Source organism: Cydia pomonella, chromosome 17 (assembly GCF_033807575.1).
Source record: "Cydia pomonella isolate Wapato2018A chromosome 17, ilCydPomo1, whole genome shotgun sequence".
In the NCBI taxonomy this organism is placed as follows: Eukaryota; Metazoa; Arthropoda; class Insecta; order Lepidoptera; family Tortricidae; genus Cydia; species Cydia pomonella.
Genome location: NC_084719.1, coordinates 3,735,576 through 3,758,065, shown reverse-complemented (window position 1 = coordinate 3,758,065; position 22,490 = coordinate 3,735,576). Strand labels below are relative to the sequence as shown.

General features: G+C 38.0%; 3 protein-coding genes across 3 annotated transcripts; 2 read left to right on the top strand and 1 right to left on the bottom strand.

The window, feature by feature from the left end:
• Positions 1-5,050: 5,050 nt before the first annotated feature.
• Positions 5,051-7,030, bottom strand: LOC133527254 (kynureninase-like). The gene has a single exon (XM_061864192.1). It carries the CDS (start codon positions 6,970-6,972, stop codon positions 5,686-5,688), a length of 1,287 nt encoding a protein of 428 aa, XP_061720176.1. The 5' UTR covers positions 6,973-7,030; the 3' UTR covers positions 5,051-5,685.
• A 5,999-nt stretch (positions 7,031-13,029) lies between these two features.
• LOC133527262 (cytochrome b-c1 complex subunit 2, mitochondrial-like) lies at positions 13,030-19,109 on the top strand. The gene is made up of 9 exons (XM_061864199.1): positions 13,030-13,786; positions 14,783-14,877; positions 15,221-15,355; positions 15,687-15,975; positions 16,771-16,901; positions 17,269-17,438; positions 17,958-18,077; positions 18,198-18,365; positions 18,889-19,109. The coding sequence occupies exons 1-9, from the start codon at positions 13,577-13,579 to the stop codon at positions 18,963-18,965; spliced, it is 1,395 nt and encodes a 464-aa protein (XP_061720183.1). The 5' UTR covers positions 13,030-13,576; the 3' UTR covers positions 18,966-19,109.
• A 679-nt stretch (positions 19,110-19,788) lies between these two features.
• On the top strand, positions 19,789-22,239 carry LOC133527004 (uncharacterized). Its single transcript, XM_061863890.1, has 3 exons — positions 19,789-19,962; positions 20,037-20,419; positions 21,962-22,239. Exons 1-3 carry the CDS (start codon positions 19,932-19,934, stop codon positions 22,199-22,201), a joined length of 654 nt encoding a protein of 217 aa, XP_061719874.1. The 5' UTR covers positions 19,789-19,931; the 3' UTR covers positions 22,202-22,239.
• The last annotated feature ends 251 nt before the right edge of the window (positions 22,240-22,490 follow it).

The following is a 22,490-nucleotide window of genomic DNA, read 5'->3' as shown; positions in this document are numbered from 1 at the left end:
GTAATTTGACATGCTTGATCATACGTTATTATTATAGAATTATAATTAGATAGTAAATTACAACATTCAAGTTTGTATACCTGTACATTTCATCTTATTTAATTAGTTATGTACGTAAAATCTTACTAGAAAAAATATATTTCTCAAACTTGCTATGAAATGATGACATGACTTACGTCAAATTAGGTCCGGAATACTACATATCAGGTGAAATTAGTGAAGATGATATGTAACGGAATTTCATACTGCCTTACACACCTAGGACTTTAAAGCAACATTCTTTTGGTTTTTTAACTTCAAATGTGACACAACGTCTTGGCATTCAACCATCAACAAATATAGGTACGGTACGGTGATTTGTTGTACATTTTCGTTGCTAGGCAACGGCGGTGGCGCGTCGCGCAGGCGCGCGGACTCACGCGCGTAAGGTTGTACAGCGCTGGTAGAGTGGCGAGCCGAGTAGGTCGCCACAAAACAAATTGACTATTTTTTTTTTGTTTTACTTGCGAGGAAAGCACTATACAAATCTCGGCGAGAAACGGGGTTGCCGGCCGCGTATCTATATCCTACTTGGTCTATATCTACTTGGCCTGCAACTCTACGTTTCCCGGTCTCTATAGTAATGTACTAATACAAAATAGTTTATTTGGTTTAACTTACAATACACGAAACATAAAACGGCTGGAATCTCCCATTAAGTATAACAATACTTGTGTCGGGAGATTACATTACAATTTGCAATTAATATACAATTTTAGACCCAATTCAATTGTGTTATTACAATTAGGGATCTGTGATATTGATTATTACTTCGGTAATTATTACATGTGGGGCAATTTGTGCTTTCAATCTTACCCAGCTTATATTAAGTCATTTGTTGTTGTGCTGTTTATACTTTATGTTAGTTTTATCCTTTTATGTTTAGTAATTAAGGTTCCGTACCCAAAGGGTCAAACGGGACCCTATTACTGAGACTCCGCTGTCCGTCCGTCCGTCTGTCACCAGGCTGTATCTCATGAACCGTGATAGTTAGTTGAAATTTGTACAGATTATGTATTTCTGTTGCCGCTATACTAAAAACAGAATAAAATAAATATTTAGAGGGGCTCCCATACAAAAAAGTGATCGAGTCCGACTCGCACTTGGCCGATTTTTCTTAATATTTTAAGCACACAGAATTTGTTTTTGGTTACCTAATAAGTGCTTTGGTTTTACTGTACATTTAGATGTGAGAATAACTAGAAAATAAATTGCTCTAAACATAATTATCGGTAATACACGCTTATGTACATCTGTAGTTTAATGAACAACAAAGTTAAACAGTTTTTACTCATTTCATCACTATTCATATAGATTGCCTCGTTTTATGTTATTACTATAACGACTAATATAGGTTTCCATTTTATCACCAGAAAGAAGACACGACCGTGGAGCAGTCCTGCGCGCTGTGAGCAGACAGACAGACAGACATACTAAATTGCCGCTCAGCGCTGTACTGTCAATGACGAGCGACGTCGTGCGAACTGTCACCGAGGTTTGGCTGTTCTGTCAAATCACATTTAACTGTTAAATCTATAAAATACCATAGAATTTACTAGAGTACAAGCTTTTTATACACTGATCTGGCGACAGAGTGTGTAAGTACCACCATAAATGTCAAACTTCTATAAAAATATATTTGCACGTGTACATTTTTTTTTCGTGCAGCATAAGTTATATGACAAATACTTGTAAAAAGATGATTCAGTAAAAAAAAATCGTTATAACAAAATATAAAGCAAACTGCAAAAAAATATAAATAGTCTCTTGTCGTCAACCTTATTAAATACCGCATAAAGGTGAAATTCGTACGAAGTTGCTCGTTGACTCGTGAACTACTTTACTATAGTTAAAATTAGTTCGAAGTACAATAAATTATAGTATTATGTTAGAAGCGTGTTCGAACTACACAAAAGGCAAATAAAAGACGAATTTGTTAAAAACTGTAAAAAAAAATCTGCAAAACTGAATCCAAATCTGTTCATCGATTACGAAGACGCAACGCCCTAGCATAATACGTAGCTAAACTGTTATGTAGTCTTCTAGTACTCGAGATAGCATTTCATGAAAGTGCCCGACGCATTATATTACTGTAATTTTACCAAAAAAAAAACCGCTATCATATCTAAGAACCATCGCTGATATATCACAAATTCTTGCAGCTTGTCCAGTCCACAGATGTACAGTCGACGTCACCAACATCTTTACAAGCCAACATGCCAATAATATATTTACACGCCTCTATGACACTGACTTTAAGGTCGCGTTGACATATATTTGAAATGTTGGGTTGTAAAGATATCTGTGTACTCGACAGTACACTCCGATACATATGCCAAACACACCATATACATAATAACACATATGTGTACCCTTACGGTCCATTAAAAGTACTGTCAGCACCCTGGCATAACTTAAAATCTTGTAAAAACTGTTATCTCAAAAACTAAGACTGGGCTGTTATACACCGTGTTTTTTTGATTTGCGTTAATTTCGAGGCATTCCTGAGCTTAAATTAAGTAACTTTTTCAAAGACACCGATATTCTAATCAACTCCATTTCGGAGATAATCAATCATTAATTTTTACCTTATAAGGCCCTTACGAGCGTGTACAGTTGCCTTAGGGCCTGTTTACTTATTGATTCGTGTTTAGTGCGAGTTCATACATTTGCTACTATACTATCTCGGACGATCGATGTTCGAAATGACATTGATATGTCACAGTTTTTAATTTTTTTGGTTGACTTAAATGTAATGCCCGTGTTACAACAACGCTATATGCAACATTTAGTTACTTTTTATAAAAATAGTAAAAAATAAAACAAAAAAAATATTTTTTTTTGAAAATTTACTTTGCCATTTAGTTTCCTTAAACATACTTACCGATACCCCGAAGTTAACGGAATTCAATAAAAACACGGTGTTTAAATTCGTATTTATAGATGTGGACAAAAAAGGAAAATTAAGGTTTACAAAAGAGCTATAAAATTAAAAATATAAATGTAAACGAGCAAACGAACTTTATTTTTGAGTTTTCAAAAAATTACAGTAATATCATGGAATGGGTTTCTGATAGAGTAGAATGCAATTAATTCATATTCGGACCTTTGAGGTATATATCATGAGAACAACTCTGAAAACATTTTATATATTTAATAATTTATAGCTGTAAGGCTAGCCACAAACTTGAAAATCCCGCATATAACATCAATAATTGTCATTTGGATTTATACTAACTTTACGACTATACTGTCTCATCATTTGAAAATGAGTCTCCAGAATAAGACGTGAGTAAAATGATAAAGTGGAAGGGACGTCAGACAGTAACTAGTATTACTGTTTTTATCAAATTCAAAGATTTTAAATATACGAAGTGTTTTCAGAGTAGTCTTCATACAGTGATCTTAATGCGTAGTTCCTTGTTGAGCCTAATCCCGTGTGACGCACTACGTTGTGACATAAACGTTCTAACAACGAGCGCTTAACGCACACGTGTCGTCACATAATGGCATAAAGCGTCACGAAATGCTGTGAAGCGTCACGAAATGTCGTGCAGCGTCACGAAATGTTGCGAAGCGTCACGAAGTATCGTGCAGCGTCACAAAATGTTGCGAAGCATCACGAAATGTCGTGCAGTATCACAAAAAGTTGCGAAGCGTCACGAAATGTCGTGCAGCGTCACGAAATGTTGCGAAGCGTCACGAAGTATCGTGCAGCGTCACAAAATGTTTCGAAGCGTCACGAAATGTCGTGCAGCGTCACAAAATGTTGCGAAGCGTCACGAAATGTCGTGCAGCGTCACAAAATGTTGCGAAGCGTCACGAAATGTCATAACGAGTGCGTCGCGTGTGAACTTGGCTATGTTATATGTTATTAAATAGTTGGCAATTTATCGAGTGTTGTTATCCATCAAGCAACAATGTGATGTAAATTATTGTACTTAAAAATAGAACATTTTAATATTTTTTAAGGTAAACTTAGTCCCCCGCTACGGAAAGGGAAATACTGATAAAAATTTCATGTTTTGACATTTGTTATTTTCTTATACTATACATAGTTATTTTTTTAATTTATATAGATAAGTTGTGGTGTGATTTATGTACGAGTATGTACATCTGAATGCCGAAGGGATGAGAAATTGCTGTAAAATCACATTGCGACGGATTAAATAGTTTTAAGCCTATTTTCAAATTAAAATAATGAAAAATGTACTTGTTTATTATTTTGAAACCTATTCTCTCTTAAATATAGACACGGTAATGGAAGGATTTTTAGTTTTTTGAAAAGGGGCACGCAACTTTCATCCTGCCGAATTACTAATGACCTAGACACATTTTTTTTGTATTTTAAAAACTCTGTCCACTTCCACTGCGTTTCCCCACAATATCAACCCATAACCAAGGACAGATGACGCGTATCCATGATAAGCGGTCAATGCTGCTTCAAGGGACACAGTGTCTCTTAGCCTTTTGAGTGCAAATACAAAACTACCTAGTTTTGTCAATGCAGATTTTGTCAATGTGTGCGTTCCAATTCAGGTGCTTGTCAACTGTGATTCCGAGAAAATGAAACGAGTCAACCTCATCTACTACTGCATTATTATTATGGTTAATATTTAATGTTCTTTTATTTAAACTCAGGCATACACTCTTAAAATCAACGGACATAAAAAAATGTATCGTTATGTAAGTAAAATTATAATATATGAAATAATAATATTTTAGTGCCAGAACTCTGCTACCTTCCCTTAATTGTATGCCCCCCCCCCTTGCCATCGGCCATATAAAGTAACCCCCCCCCCCCCCCCCCTAGCCCATCAGCTGGCGCCCTTGGCTTACATATAACGTTTTCGCTATCATTTATTTACAGTTCTAACCGTCCAATTTTTACCCTTGCTTATAATATAATGAAGAAAAAAAGGTTTGAGGCGAGTAAATCTGCTGTGCCTGGGTAAATCTAAGTACTTAATTGTTAGTTTGGGGTTTTACTTAGGTATTTACTAGAAATAAATAGAAAAAAATAACAAAATATTATTAAATACAATAATTTAATATCAAACTTAAACTCACCTAAGGTCTTAGGTCCCCTAGATCTGACCCCTGCGGAAGGGTGCCCATAAGGCTGGCCACATTCCCATGCCGAATAGCTATGGCTATTATTTTAGTCTGTATCTTTAGGTATTTAAAAAAAGGTAAACAAACAATTTGTAAATTTTCGGGTAGTTTTAATATTTATTGGTTAACCAACTAAATACAAAACCGGCTGAATCTGTCACTGAACGACCTGACTTTAAACCTACATTATTTGATCATGTAATGTTTTCATGTACCCTCAGCTGCGTTAAGGAGCCATTTGAGGGTAGATTTTGTTTACCTTTTTTTAAATACCTAAAGATACAGACAGGAATGAGCCAGCCCTAGTTTTTTTTAGTTCATAGTTTATTTTAGTAGTAGTTTATTATAAGTTTTGTTATTGTAGGTACTTGTTTTTAATTATAATTACAAATAAACCTCTGGTTTAATTTAATACCTACATACAATTGCTATGACGTTATTCCGATTTAGAATTCGATGTATATTTTTAATTAAAATATACATATATAATATTTAAAATGTACATATATATATATACCTACCTAGATATTTTTAAACAACAAAATTCCTCTTCGAACTAAACTTCTTATACACTTCTCTTTCCATGATGTCTATCAAAATATCTACCATATCGTATACTTCTACATAACTAGTGTAGAAGGCTATAGGCGCCAAGCGGATCACATTCGGATCCCGAAAATCTGGCAAAACTCCTTGCGATTTCAATGCCATGCTGATCCTATACGCTTCCTCGTGTTCCAAGCAAACATGACCTCCACGTCTGGAATATTCCCTAAGATTCCCGATAGAAAACCCGAAACAACTAAGCTTCTTTTCAATCAAAAACATCAAGTAGGAAGTTAAGCGTAGAGATTTCATACGAATGTTAGACATACCGGCTTCGTGAAACATCTTCAATGCACCTTCGATTGGAGCCATTGACAATATAGACGGAGAACCAATCTGCCATCCACTCCCGTCCTGATTATGCTCAAATTCCTGTCGTAGCAAAAACTGAGTTTCGGGCTTGTTCCCATACCATCCAGCCAAACCTGGCAATTTCTTAAAATGCTTTCTATTAATGTATAAAGCTGCTGTGGATCCCGGCCCTCCATTTAAGTATTTATAGGTACACCATACGGCGAAGTCACAGTCTAGAGATCCTATATCCATTTCAATAGAGCCTATAGCATGGCATAAGTCCCAACCGATGATTATACCACGCTCTTTCGCAGCATCTGTTACTTTCTTCATGTCTAGAATTTGTGCACTTCTGTAAAGAACTGTTGGAAGAAGAATAACAGCTACATCATCTGACATTGCTTCGATGATTTTTTCTTCGTCCAGAAACTTTCCATCTTGACTTTTTATGACCTTAACTGCTTGTGAAGGGTCAAAACCTTTTAATCGCACTTGGCTGTCGACGGCGTAGCGATCAGTTGGGAAATTTAAATTATCCACTAGTATTTTAAATCGATTTTTCGTTGGTTTATAAAAGGTACTTATAGTTTGATGTATTGATATTGTTGTAGATCCAGTCACAGCTATTTCATCTTCATGAACACCAATCAAAGGAGCCATAAGCTTTGCCAAATAATTGGAATACAAAAAATACTTGCTGTCGTCCACGTTCCATATCTTAATACTTTCTTCTTTCCATTTCTCTAAAGCAATTTGAAGAGTTTCTTCTGCATCTTTAGAGGCTAGACCGAGTGAGTTACCACACATGTATATGACGCCTTTCTGTATGTAGAAGCGTTGTCTGAAGTGCCCCAGACGATCATTGTTGTCAAGTTCTTTAGGGTATTCGGAGCCTTCTTCAAATTTCAACTTGTCCATCTTGAAACCTGCAGCGCTGGGCGATGAAATGTTTCTGAAGCTACAACGGCGGGTGTGTTCGTTTTAAATGCCACCCGGCGTGAAACTCGGCGTTTATAATGTTTGAATGGGTATTAAGGTTTACAAGTAGATGATCGAGAATTGTATTTGTGCTTGGGTTTAGTTTCGTCGAAGTTGTCTGAGTGATAATCATTGACATTATGCGATTACACACGCAAAGTCGCTGCAGAGACGCTATCCTTTAGGTGGATTATTCCTTAAACAACGTGATGGTTTATATAAGAAGTTGTAATAAAATATTAAGTAGGTATGAATGAAACATTCGGTTCCTCTGCTCTCTGCGACCCTGACCACCAGTAGCTTGGGCCCTGCCCGCTGCCAACGGCACCTTAGGTTAGCTTTTTTATAATATTGTGTTTTATGAATTATGTGTTTACTTATATGTATTTTGGTACCTATTGTTTTCACATAACTTTTTTTACAGAACATTAGTTGTTGATCCAGATTATCTCTTATAATTAGATTTTTCCGCCAATTTGGGGCGTCAACAATCAACATCAGGGGCTCCTAACTATAAATTCGAACAGCACATTAAAAGTTTTGAAGATTTTTTACTATTAACAAAATCGCTGGTAACCCAACGTCTGGAAGAGCCTTTGCAAAATCGTACGGTAACCACACAACAGCAATGTCCTAGGACACACTTTGTTAAAATAATTTTTACTGATTTAATTTTAGTTACCCTTTTAACCATCCTTCAAAATCGGGATACATAATTAGAAGTAAGTAAGTGCTCCGGCTAGCAGGTTGGCAGGCGCAGCCGCGAAAATGCCGCCAGGCTCAAACGATTGAAAATATTGAAATATGCCAACCTGGAACCAGCGTACGATTTTGTTCCGGTTGCGGTGGAAACCGCTTGGCCGCCGGCCGTGGTTTTCGGAGGCAAAACAATTGGTTAGGGACTTGGGGCGGCGTTTACATGATGCGATGCCCGTTCAGGCTCCTATTTAGTCCAACAAATATCACTTGCCATCCAGCGCGGCAATTCCGCAAGTATCTTCGGCACTTGGGTCGGGTGGGGTTGATATTATAAGGTAGGGCAGTATATTAATTCATTGCTTTTTTTAAGAGTTAGTTTTAGTGTCTTTGTTTGTTTTTTTTTGTCTTTTATACATGCGTTTTAGATCGTAAGTTTTGACATAGTGTAATGATTTTTTTGTTTAGTTGTTAAATTGTATAATTTAAATTTTATGGAATAAATTAGAAGTAAGTACTAATTTTCCTACTAACTTATCCTTATTGCTGTAGGTACTCCGAAACTAATTTCTGCCTCCCCATTATTTCCTAAGTTGTTAAAAATAATTTATTTTCTAAGTATGTGATTAAAATATATAGTACCTTTACTTACAATCAGCATTAAAGACATACTTACAGCTACGGCCAAAGTGGCCAAATAAATCATAACATCCTTTGTTACCATATAAATGTGTTCCGAAATATCTTTGACCACTTTGGCTTTCACTATTTATTTGATGGTAACCGTACACAAGTACTTCAAACCTATACCATGGCAAACGTTAATAAACGAAGACAATGTCTAATAAAAAACAATTATCATCAACGCATAATTTGTGACAATGATAGTCTTTTCTTAACTGCTAATTTGCTAATAGTCAATGCGTGCCGCACGGAGCCTTCAAAGAGATCCTTAGACTAGACTAATAGATAGCCTAGTTCTAGATGTTTGCCATTAACTTACAATTTGATTAAAATGTAGTAACAAACTCCCACCGTTCTAATACTAGTACCTACTAATTAACTACCTCCAAAGAAATTTAAATCATTATTAAATAAATCAGAGTTGCTTTTGTTTCATTTCGTTCGATTTTCACAACAATATTAATAATATTACAATAGCTTTTTCACGTCAGCAGCTCGAACAAGGGTAATTTTCTGCTTAAAAACAGTGAGCAAAATCGCATTTTGCTCACCGAGTGAGACAAAATAACATTCAAGTGACCTTTTTATTCGAATGTCATTTCAACGTGCGGGGCCTAATACAAGTTCGAAATATTTGGATTCTATTGTCTTTATCCCTTTCACGTCATTAGCAAAAAGAAAGAGACAAAAAAGTGCATACGTAATTCAACGGTATACTGACGGTTTATAATAGACCCCCGAAATAAGTCAGACCGCATCGTTCCAAAACACCCTACGAGTCTTCATTCGTAATAATTAATTAATGAAATAAAAGTTTAAAATTTAATAAAAACACCATATTTTACGTATTTTATTATAGAATCAAAACAATGAACTTATACAAATTTACGCAATTGTTACGCAGTAAATAATTCTATTTAACTACTTTTAACGATCTCTATTATAGTTGACAAATAGTAGTATCCGCAATTCGGACCGGATCTTACAAAGTTTTTTTTTACAAAAAAAAGTTGTCGATTGAACTGTCAATTGATGTTCGTTAATTCATTATTTTCATATTATTTTATTGTAATTTCTTTGGTTTTGTTTTATTGCGGTAATTATAGTTAATTGTTAGAATACCTTCAGAAAACATGAGTGAGATAGTGATACGTCCGTCTGGATTACATTTTTTCAGGTTGTATTTTTTGATGGCTGACTGACGTGAAAAATGTTGTGTACTACACGAGATCAAAGTTATTTACATCTCGTGCGCTTATGAGTCCCTTTCTACGCTCAAGATTCTCAATTAGATTCACTCGCTACGCTCGTGAATCTATTATAGAATCTTTCGCTTGCACGGGACTCAAAACAAGCACTCGAAGACATATCAAACTTTGTTCTCTTGTTGTACAAATAACTATTATTTAACTAGCTCTGTTAGTTACTGTGGGCGAAATCTTGGAAGCTAAATTTGATCCACTTTTCGATTGAGATGAAATTATGCATACTTACATATGTAAATCGGATGACAATGCAGTATTATGATGACATGGAGCTGATCTGATGATGGAGACAGAAGGTGGTCATCGGAAGTCTGTGATAAAACAACGCAAACTAATTGTGTCTGGGTTTGTTAGAATTGTCTCGATGAATATTAGTTGTCCGTGGAAAGAAAAGCACAGTCAGCGATAAAAGCTTGTACCAAAAATGTTAATTTATGCCAAAAACTTCTTTGTGAGCAAATTTAAAAAGTTAGAGCAGCGGACAATAATGTAAGTTTCATAATAACTCCCTACTTTACTTCTTGGCCTAGATCAAGAAGTAATGTAAGGAGCCATAGGGAAATGAGCAACTTCATGTCTTCATTTCGTGACATTAACGCATACAAATGTATGCGTTAATGTCAAGTATGTTTAAGAAAAACATAATATAAATAAATAAATAAATAAATAAATATTATAGGACATTATTACACAAATTGACTAAGTCCCACAGTAAGCTCAATAAGGCTTGTGGTGAGGGTACTTAGACAACGATATATATAATATATAAATACTTAAATACATAGAAAACACCCATGACTCAGGAACAAATATCCATGTTCATCACACAAATACATGCCCTTACCAGGATTTGAACCCGGGACCATAAGCTTCGTAGGCAGGGTCACTACCCACTAGGCTAAACCGGTCGTCAAAAAATAATAACATTTCAATTTCCTTGTCCCGAAATCCGCCATCACATGGGCACACAACCTATATTAAGAACGTCGTTTATGACTCATACCTAACAATAATAGGTACGGGGATAAACCGAGATTGTATACCATAAAAGTGATAGGCTGTTTGCCACTGAATTTGATTGCTATTTATCAATATTCGCTCAGAAGCTGTATAGATAATTTTCCGTACGATCTATGGATTGTGTACAGCCGCCATCAGATATATCGGAGTGGTCAAAGTGCTCAAAATTATCTGAACATGTTTTTTAACGTCTTGGTAATAGAGGCTGTATTTAGATATCATTCATTACCTACTATAAGTTACTTTTAGTTGCATACCTAACTAGAGACTGACGACCCGACCCCACAGTCTCATTGTTGGGTTTTATGGGGCTACGACTATTTTTTAAGAATACCACTGTAATTTTAATAAATTAATAAATACATATGTGACCACTTTAAGACATGAGTCATGGCTATAGGGAGCATGCATGAACTGTAGGAGGCAGCACAGGAGCCGTCAGAGTTTTGGCGCGAGGCGTAAATGTGATGTTTATTGTTCCGATGAAGCCCACAAGATGGCAGAACCTACTATGCACAAGAAAACACGTGAAGGTTCTTTTATTTCATTTTTTATTAATTATTACATTTTATATGTGTGCTTATTTCTATTTTGCTGTCTCAATTTTGTTTGTGGCAGTTTGTACAGTGCAGTTCACTTGATCTTATTATCCTCAGATGAGGGAATGAGAAAGAAAAAGAAGATTACATACCTAGGCACATCAATTCTGTATGTAGCAGTGTAGTGGACACAGTAATAAGTTCAGTTTGTTTATCGTTGGATGATCAAATAGGCAGTCGTGCCCTGCAATGCTTTTTTTTTTCTAGGGGGGAAAATGCATTCCGCATACCACCCGGGTGCGGGGGGTGACCCGAGTGGTTATGTGGGACTCCCGTCTAGGCTAATGAGGCCCACGGTATACCCACTAAAAACCCCCCATATGCAACCTCGCTGCCTTATTGGTGGGGTTACAGGAACGCTTGCGTACTCATCCGCGACCCCACCGGCGGCAGCCGCCCGCGAGCGGCTCCTTCGCGAATGCCCGAAGGCCCTTCACGCGAGGCGCGCCAGATGGTTCGACGCGCCTTCCTCCTCGGCCTCCGTCCTGCAGTGTAGCGGACCCCCCCGAGCCCGCCACAAGGAGGCCACGGGCGCCAGAAAACACCCCAGCGCCCGGCAGCAGATGAGGTCCATGGTTCTGCCGCAAACCACAACTCGGCTGCAGAGGACGGGGAGAACACCGTAACACCGACACTCCTCTTCCTCTGCAGCCCCACCAACGCCACTACAGCGGAATGGCCCCGCCAAGGTCGCAGGGGATAGGGAGAGTGGCGCATCGTAATACCATCACGCCTCTTCCCCTGCGATCCCACCTCGGCCGTCGAGGATAGGGACAACGGCTCACCCCAATACCGACACTCCTCTTCCTCGACGGTCCACCTACAACGCGTCACAAGCGGGCTTACCAAGCCCACTTGGGGCGTCCTCCTCGGGCCAGCCAGCACCTCAAACAGGCCGGCCCTGGTTGCCTCTTCGCTTCACCGTGGGAGACCAAGCCACGGCTACTAAGCCCCTCCACCACGACAAGGTGGGCAACCCTCGGGGGGGTTGCCCTGCAATCCTAGCCAGTCCAGCCCTAACCCTCAACCGGTTATTTCTCTGCGCTGAGTGTTTAAAAATTGAGACATAGGTTCTCCGAAACACGTTGCACAAGTGACTAAAATACAATAAAAGAATTTTCGAAATCGGTTTGTTTCGTGTCTAACCGAATTTTCGGTTTCGGCAGGTCTCGGCATAAAAATCATGTTTCGGCCGAAGGTTGCGGTCACCTTTCTAATAAAACTGTATTTTCGATAAAGTCGGACCGTAGTTTTTCCAAACCTTTGGCCGAAACTGATAGAACAACCGAACTTTCGGTTTCGGTTCTATGTACCTAATAGCCATCGCCAAGTGATCATGAAGTGATCGGTGATCATATATAATAATAAAAAGAGTTTCGCCGAGTTGAGAATATATTTTTAAGTCGGTCAAAAACTACTTGTGTACCGATTGAATCCGCGCTACATACTGTAACCCCGACTGACATAATGTATAATCAGGCAATGGCAAGGTTGAGATAACATACTCAAATATCGTAAAGGTATTAACTTGTTGTTGCCCTCTTATTCTTACAGGAAAAGCAAATACCTACGGATTAACGTATTAATAGTACCTACCTAATAGATATGTATATCCATAAGAAGTAAAAATAGACGTAATTATACGTCTCGCGTCGAATTATGGACCCTATACCTTCAACTTCTTCAAGTCTCTTTTAGTGGGGCATAACTAAAAAAAAAGAAATATATTTTACTGTGTTTTAGTCATAGAGATTAAGATCCATCATACTATTATTTTGAAACATCATTCGATGCGAGATATAACTAAAAGCCATAGCCCATGGAAGCATGCAACCCCAGGGTTGCACTTGTTACATACCTACGCGATAACGAACCCTAAATCTCCATCGAATTTACATCGTTTCCTTCCCCCTTTCTCGTTGGTTATTTGGACGCTGCCCAGCAATAATTAAGAACATGGTCATTCAACCGCAAAATTGCACAACCATTTTATAAAATAAATTCATTCATAATGTGTCTATAAAGTTTTGCAGCTCGCTGTAGGCCAGTGTTGGCTTCAGCTCCGCGCACGCCTCTCAAACATCCTCCCGGAGGACACCATTGTACCAAGGACAACATGAACTCCAGTCTGAGTGGAAATGTGGAAATTCACGAATACCGCGCAAGCTAATACGACACAAGTACCGTGTGCAATATATTTGAGGTATCGATAAGTTAAAAACTTATCCGCACACATTATAAACAATTATTCTTTCACATTGACATTGACACAGAATCACAATGAATAAACTACGTCTTGTTTCCCAACAATTTTCCAATTTACGATCATTTTCAACTAGTCGCGTTCGTCAGGCAAGTTTAGGGGCATGCGGCATGAAACCAGATTACGGCCCATTGGAGATAGGCCGGTGTACGCTTATGAACGGAATCCAGCTTGTGTCGGCGAGGCCTTTTGGGGCACAGATGGCAGCTTGCACCATACTTTATCAGGTAAAATAGTCATTACAAAACTAAAATGGAATTGGGCGTGGCATGTTACTAAGCAGGGTGATGGCAGCTGGAGGACCACAATGTTAACGGAATCCAATTTCGGATGAAAGGAGCGCTTGGCGTCCGTTCGTTGGCTTGTTTGACCGGTGGACGATATTCGGAAGATTGTGGATCACTTCTGGATGAGATTAGCTCAGGACCGGGACAAGTGGCGTAGCAGAAGAGGCTGATATATTAGTATGGTAAATTGGCATATTAGACTATCTGAACAGCTTCCTACACGACAACTACAACCTCATTTAATCATCATATCATCAATTTAATTCGACCGAAGTGATTCCATCTGACTTTCTAACCGAGATAATCTGGCAAGCCAGCGTTGTTAATAGAAAAAGGTGACATATTTGACAAAATGCAGGCGCGGAGCATTGATCTTTTATGTACGGTGTTTTTTTAAAACTACGTTAACTTCGGGGTATAGCTAAATACATTTAAGGAAACTGAATGGCATTGTTAATTTGTTTTATTATTTCGTAAAAAGTAATTAACAGCGCTTTCCGCCACCCACACACCCGCCTTAAGTCCAATCGCCACAAAATGCGGGGCATATTTTTTAGAATAGATCAATAATCAATTATTTGTCGTCAATTAAATGGAATTACAAGTGAACTTATAACACACATCAAATTTAATGTGAGTGAACATATAAACTTGTGAAATATTTGTGGCAACGCAGGGGGCGTACCGCGAAAACCGAATTTCGCAAATTGCGGGGATCTTTCTCTTTTACTCTCACTAAGACGTAGTTAGAGTGACAGAGAAAAATGCCCGCAATTGACGAACTTCGATTTTCGCGGTTGTAGCCTAGGTCGCGGGAAAACGAACTAATTGTAAGTCTAATGTTGCTATACCGTGCGTACTGCGTACTGACCGTGCTAGTGATGTGATATTTTTTATGAATCGGTAATATTGTAGTGGTTTTTCCTTATTCGACAGAGCGGTTCCCGCTTCGAGCGTGACGACCAGCTCGGAGCTACCCATTTCCTGCGAACGTGTTCAAGCACTGCTGGCTGTTCTTATACTACCTTCAGGTAAGCCAGCTAAATAAACTGTGATAAACTGCACTAGCCATTATCAAATTGGTTAAAGTATTCGAAAATTGCATATAAATATACTTGAATAGGAAAGATATGAGCAATCGGTTAAAATTAGCTAAAATAAATTTCAACATGCCACATAAAAAAAATAGCAGCATTAGTGGGCAGATGGTAATTTAGGCTTATTTTTTTTATAGAAAAATACCTGTCCACAATCGACCTCGTATCTATAGCGAATTCATTTTTTTTACATTTATTCAGTGTTCAAAGGGTAAAAGTTTTAAATATTACAGTAAATTAAATACCTGTCCTATGTTCACAAATGTTGAAATTACAGTAAGACTAGAGTGCTACAGCAGCTTGGCTCCTACATAACTGTCAATTCAGACCGACAAAGCGTCGCGTTCACCCTCCGATGTCCCGTCCCCGCGTTCCATGATGTCAAATACTACCTGCTGGATATCGCAGCTAGGTATGTCACATTTTACAATAGCGTTTATGATGGTAACTAACTAAGGAAAAGGTTTCTTAAAAGAGTGCTCATTGTTTTGAGTTTATAAGATTATAAGTTACTTGATGACCTCAACCCCAATCCTCAATGACCTGATTCTGATTTAAAATTATGTTTATTCGCTCTACCGCCTGCGCTTCGTCCCGCCTAGGCCTCTCTTTTGGCATGCATTTGATGAAGCTTGAATAGGCTTGCCTACCCATCTAGAATTCTAGATGCATGAGATATGGTGGTCAAACCAGTCCTATTAATAATTGACTTAATTAGAATCGAACTATTGTTAATTTGGTAGAACGTGCTTCCGCCAATTCGAGATCGACGCATACAAACCCCAGCTCAAACGGGATTTGCAAAACATTCACCCCGAGGTTCTCGTGATGGACCTCATCCAGAAAGCTTGCTGGGGCGGCGGACTAAACAACTCCGTTTTCTGCGAGAAGGAACGTATTGACAGCATGTCATCGACTGACTTAGATGCGTTCTCGGTGTTAAATATGCGCTCTGATACGTGCACGGTTGGCAGCTATGGCTTGCCGCATGATGAGGTGATGGCTTTTTCGGAAATGATTGAGTACAAACGGGTAAGTTAAGTACACTTCATGTTATGGGATTTAGGTGTGCATTCGTATTCTATAATTTCGTTTGCAATAGGTTAATTTTTCTGTAACAGTTTTGGTTCTTCTTTTTTCAGCTATCGTGCTTATTATATCTTTGTAATTACTAATTAATTACATACTTTCAATACTGATGCCTAACATACTTATTTTTATTTAGGTGAATTATTTGATATCATTTAATTTATAATATGCTTAAACCTATGAATCCCACAAAACGAATTAGTGCAAATGAAATTATGGAATACTTTATAGAGCCGTGATACAGAAGAACCTACGGTTGACAACGTACAGATGCCGTATGAAGAAATGATGCTATTTAATAGGAAGATTGATTTTAATCCGGTAGGTAATTTGCTAATTACTTATTCTCACTTTAATATGAATTGGAAACTTCACCATTTAAAAGCTTGGTTCTTAGTTATATGAATTTTTAATGCCTCGTGGTTTAATTTATCTACAAGAAGTTTATCAAAAATGTATCGGATCATATGATTGTAATTCCGTTTAGTTTATCGATGCTGTGAAGTATAACATCGTGTATCCTACCAAGTGCTAGACCATGGTAACTCTGCACTGACTTGGCAACCACCATCGCAATCATAAATGTAAAATTCCTATGAAAATATTACGTTTCTATGCATTTCTAAACTTTGTCACTGCAACCGGTGCAGATTGAGCTTTTTAGATGAACTTTACATAAAACAAAACATTTTAAAAAGCGATGAAATACTTCATGGTTCAAGTTTTCACTGGTTATAGGAGCTGCCAGTGAGCCCGCGATGCTATCCGCCTTCTTTCGCCCGCGGTGGCTTCGAGTATCACGATCTGGGCCCGAACTCTGATACGTGGATCGCTGTCGCCGTTCCTGGCTGTGGAAACACCGATATTCCGTAAGCGAATCTAACATTAACCTATGGAACGCTCACTCTGGATCGTTCTTGGTCCAACAGATCTCCTTAGCAATTCAACGGGGCAACGCTGTCAGTATCATGGAGACGTTTGGACCGGCTACGGTCCGGGGTGACACTTTAACCTAGTTTAATATAGTGGTTAAGATTGGTAAGGCCTGTTGCGGAAACTTTTCTTTTTTATGGGGATCGAAATTTTCCGTTTTCGAAATTAAAGTTTCTTTAATTTCTATGAAATTTTCTTGAAATGTTCCAGAACTATTTCAACTTTTTTGAAACTTTCCGCAACTTGTACATCTGTAAATTCCTACAACCTCGAGAGTTAGCTTAAGATTATTGTTGATTCCAGCTGTCTAATGACGCACAACATCATCGCTTCAGCCTGCGGCACAGGCAACAACTCTCGCGGACAACACGACGAGGACCGCGTGCCGCAACCACCGTTAGGGGGCTACGCTACTGATGTCTTCACGAAATACAGGGCTTTCAATATATCTTATGCGGATTCGGGAGTGTTTGGTGAGTTTCTATTTAGAGTTAACAAGACTAGGACCGCGTGCCGTAGCTGCCGTTAGGGGGCTACGCTACTGATGTCTTCACGAAGTTCAGGGCATTCTGCGGATTCTGGAGTGTTTGGTAAGTTTCCATTTTGAGTTCCACGACGATGACCATGTGCCGCACCTGCTGTTAGGGGGCTACGCTTATTTATATGAATTCTGGATTGTTTGGTGAGTTTACATGCCGCAGCCGCCGCGACTCGACTGATGTCTTCACGAAGTTCAGGGCTTTCAATATATCTTATGCAGATTCGGGAGTGCTTGGTGAGTTTAGTATTACTTAGTTAGAAACTGCCCAAACTTCTGACAACTTCTGAAGCATCACGTGTGAATTATTATCTAAGTTACTTAATTTATAAACCTAACGCTGTATAGACTATGTAAAATTTCTATGAAAACATGACGTTTATTGTGACACTCCCAAATTTAGCTTAGACGGACTCTTACCATGGAATTATTACTTTCAATTAATGGTTTACAGGTATCCTTGTGAAGACACGGTCTTGTAACGCATGCTCGGCTGCGTTAATTGCTTCGAGCTTCTTGAAGAAGCTAGGACAACTAACTCCCTATCAGATTTGCATTGGAAAGCAGAGGCTAAGTACGAATATTTTAATTCACATAAAAATGCAATAGTTATATACCCTCTCTCTCTTTATCTCGGCGCGGAATAATGTTATCTGAGTCTAAAGAATTAGGTAAAGCATTTGTTGTTTTACAGAACTGGATATAGCTCTTCAAGAAGAAGACTGTGTAAGCATCTCCGAGGGTATGGCGTTGCAGGCGGCGTGCTCCGCACGCCTCGACAACGCCTACGAAGCCATCAAATTATTAAACACTGTCACTGACCAGGAGGTCTTTGCTACTGCCAAGTGCTTGGCCAGCAAATGTATGCGTTTTTTTGTTATTTATAAGCAAATTGACTCTGCCTGCGACTAATCTTACAAATAATAAAACCAGCCGTGACGAGCAAATCATATTATTTATATTATATATATTAGCAACCGCAGTTAAGACATCTTTTCTGTGCCATTCTGTCACTGTGACAGAATTGCAATTAGTACATTGCAGAGGGCCTACCGTGACCATCGAGGGTATTATGCTCTGTCAGAAAGATGCCCGCAATTCGCGAAATTTGGTGTTCGCGGTAGGGTTTCAGTATAGGGGTTATTAGATTTATCCTGTAAGGCTACCTGTCCACTGGATAACCCGGAAATCTGTATTTCTTTCGATTATTATAATTATATAAATGGAATCATATTTTTCTACTATCACATTACAGGATTTTATCGGTTGGCTTAAAAATGTACCTATTTGTGTCAACCTACCTAAAAATAGAATTTTATATATATAATTTTATACTTCATTGAATTTTCAAGCCACTTGAAATTTAATCGCATTGATTTTTCCAGGTAATAGAATGGCGGTGGCTGTCGTCGGCGACGTTCAAGCGGTTCCTCATGATCGAGAGCTACTCTGTGCTTGTTGATAATAAAAATTATGAGATATTTTTCTATGTCGGATAATTTTACAACTTACATTTATTTAACGTTGATATTTTAAATGGAATATTAAAGCTGTTTTCGTTACTACAAGAAGTATTGTAATAATAAATAAATAAAATAAATAAATATTATAGGACATTATTACACAAATTGACTAAGCCCCACAGTAAGCTCAATAAGACGTGTGTTGAGGGTACTTAGACAACGATATATATATATAATAAATAAATAAATAAATAAATATTATAGGACATTATTACACAAATTGACTAAGTCCCACAGTAAGCTCAATAAGGCTTGTGTTGAGGGTACTTAGACAACGATATATATAATATATAAATATTTATAAATACTTAAATAAATAGAAAACACCCATGACTCAGGAACAAATATCCATGCTCATCACACGAATAAATGCCCTTACCAGGATTTGAACCCGGGACCATCGGCTTCGTAGGCGGGGTCACTACCCACTAGGCCAAACTGGTCGTCAAATAATATTCGTCGTATTGTATAATAAAAAATAATGAATAGTGAATAAATTGTTCACCTTAGGCCTATGATATTTTGACTAAGGTGTAGTGTTTGTGAAGTTAGGGCTTGTAGAGTTAGAAGCTGGGTTCTACAAGAGATCTTACGGAGATCTGATAACTTTTTGACAGTGGGAGCCTTATGGTTTCTTCTTGGTAACATTTTACATGAAAATGTTTTTAATGGGTTATTTCTGTGATAGATCTTGATTTCAGAAAACCGAACATTTATGTTGCACAGCACTAACAAATAATATTAGTACTACATGGCATGGCCACACTATCCGTCAAATGTCACATCAAACGTCACTGAGCACAGCAATATTTCATTTATGATTTTATTGTATAAAATAATCAACTAACATTATTAGTATGTTTTAAAAGTAAATTAATGAAAAAACCTAAACCCGATTCATCACCATGATGAATTCTATACAAAACTCCGCTAAATGTAAGTACCGTTTGAGGTTATGTCACAGTCCTTATTTTTAGCGTTTTGACTGAAATAACTGTTTTATATTCCAGATTTGCGGTTGATAAACATCAAAACAGCTCTAAATACGCTGCAGGAATGTAAACCATTGAATATTAAGCCAGTTTCGGTGTCTAAAAACGATGTTTTTCCAAAGGCTGGAGTAATTTCTTTTTGTCCGAGAGAAATTGGTGTAGAGATTAATGATAAGCCGATAATAGCCAGAATTAAGCAGGATCCTATTCCGTACATACCTATAATCAATCCGCGGTCCATCCTGCCTCTGGTAGAGGACTGGAGGAAGGATGAAGTGGGGTTGCCATCGATCAAGCAAGATGAGATTCAGGCGGCTCGGCTGATTGTTATTAGGAGGAAGAAAATGAAGAAGCATCATAGAAGGAAGCTGTGGAAGAGGATGAGGCATCGCTGGGCGAGGGTGAGGCTTTTGCACTGATATTTATGTTGCCATGGTTACATTCTCGTGAGTCTAGTGTTGGTTCAAATTTGAGTCCTTAGACTCCTCTGCTTTAAGACTCAGCTGTGTTTTCTAGAATCATTTAATTAATTCAAAAATTGAGTTCTTTCAACTTGTTCGATACCCTAGTCTTTTGTAGAGGCTTGAATCCTATTTAGGAAACTTTTAGTTCTTTTTTTAATTTACTGCAAAAACCAAGATCTAAAAATAAATAAAACTAGACTTAAAATAAAATAAAACTATCCCCCTGCGGCATGGTGCCGTAGATGCTAGCAGCATTTCCTCGCTGTATCGCAAGACTAATTCTTTGAGCGAGGAAGTTTTGTAGTTTAGTTTTTAATATATAATTTATTTACTGCATATAAAATTAATGGCACAGGTATAGTTGTTCGATTTTAAGTTGGCCCGGAACGGCTAATCTTATGTCTATTGTTAACTAAAACGGCGCATGCCACTGCCTGCAAAAAAAGGCTCATATAATTCTAAATGGCACCTGAGTACGGGCTAGTCCGACGCTCAAAAAACCAGTGTAGGTGCGCTCTCCGATAAGGCGCCTTTGTTCCTCATATCGAGGACACATTTTAGACTGGTTCGGTAGCGTTCGACTCGCCGGCACTCAGTAACCGTATAGGGACTACACAAGAAATCACATCATTTTTCCATTCGTTCATTTTGAATCGTATTTCAATTACCATAGGAGTTATAATTAAATAACTGGTTAAAGTTACCTGCATCTAGTATTAAGATAAGACCCACAAAATTGTTAATGGGATCTTTATTTGGAGACTCGAGTGCTGTTTAAAAAAAGATCAATAAAGGATTTGACTCTGGACTTAAAAGACTGAAATCTTTTAGAGCAGTCTTCTAAAAACGAATATACTCTTGTTCCTGCCAATACTGGTCACTCTCTAAAACCTGATTTGAAGGCATTTTAATTCATTGAACATCCTTTTTTGTGGTAGTCATAAACCCTTTCCATAAAGGGCCATCTATCAAGCATATTACTAGGACGATGTGTACAATTTCTTCTAACAAATTGTACAACTTTTGTCCCCTGACTGACGGGACAGAATAACAACAAGAAACAGTTGATCCACACTTATTATTAATTTGTTTACTTAGCCAAGTGATACATAGGTACCAAACGCCTCACCCATCTTATTTCAATGCAGTTTATCACTAGCCTGTCTATTCCATGTTAATCCTGTGAAGTCAGCCAGCTCGTCACACCATCGGGTCTTCAGTCGTTTCTGCGCCCTTGTAATATCCACGCTTATAGTTGACTTAAAGAGTAGATAAAGCAATTTTCAGTTGAATTGAATTTAAATTCTACTACTTAAAGGTTGTCTGGAAGAGATCGCTTTTTAGTGATAACACCGCCTTTTGTTTACCTCTTCTTAATATGTTGTATACATTGTTTTGTTTCTATATTGAGGTGTGCAATAAAAAGTATTTATTAATGATTAGTTACATCTCAGTCTTAAAACTTAATTTTATTTTCAGATAAAGCAACGCCGCCGTCAAATCAAAGAGAAGGCCTTCCAAAACGAACTCCTAGCGCTCATCAAGCAAGCCAACGACTTCTCCGCCGAACAGTACGTGGCCAGCAAACTTGAGAAGGCCAACCACACCCCACTGCCCACTAGATGGCGCCACAAGCGTTTGCCTGAGTTCATTATACGGCAACTGCTTGGCATTGATAAGAAGATCAATTATAAACATAATGACAAGTATAAGGCTTGAGTGTGAAGTAATAAAAATAAAGTAGAGTTATATAGTGATTATTGTTTTATTTTAGCAAAGAGAAATAGAGGTGGATTGTCAAAGAAAACTTTGTAGCCACATAAATTTACTGCCATCTTTCGACACATGATTAAAACTTTTAGAACGCCATTTGTCTTTGTTTTAAATTTGTTAAATATCAAAAAGTGAATAGATAAAAATGCCAAAGGCATGGCGGCATCGTTTCGAGCGATGGCGCCACAACCTTTAACCAATGCCCGGTAAGATGGCGCCACTTTTTGGTATTTAA

Coding starts and splice junctions, on each gene's coding strand:
- LOC133527262 (XM_061864199.1), top strand. CDS start 13,577: ATGAATAAACTACGTCTTGTTTCCCAACAATTTTCCAATTTACGATCA. Junction 17,439..17,957: donor TGCGGATTCGGGAGTGTTTG/GTGAGTTTCTAT, acceptor AATGGTTTACAG/GTATCCTTGTGAAGACACGG. Junction 18,078..18,197: donor CATTGGAAAGCAGAGGCTAA/GTACGAATATTT, acceptor GTTGTTTTACAG/AACTGGATATAGCTCTTCAA.
- LOC133527004 (XM_061863890.1), top strand. CDS start 19,932: ATGATGAATTCTATACAAAACTCCGCTAAAT. Junction 19,963..20,036: donor TATACAAAACTCCGCTAAAT/GTAAGTACCGTT, acceptor TTTATATTCCAG/ATTTGCGGTTGATAAACATC. Junction 20,420..21,961: donor TGAGGCATCGCTGGGCGAGG/GTGAGGCTTTTG, acceptor TTTTATTTTCAG/ATAAAGCAACGCCGCCGTCA.
- LOC133527254 (XM_061864192.1), bottom strand. CDS start 6,972: ATGGACAAGTTGAAATTTGAAGAAGGCTCCGAATACCCTAAAGAACTT.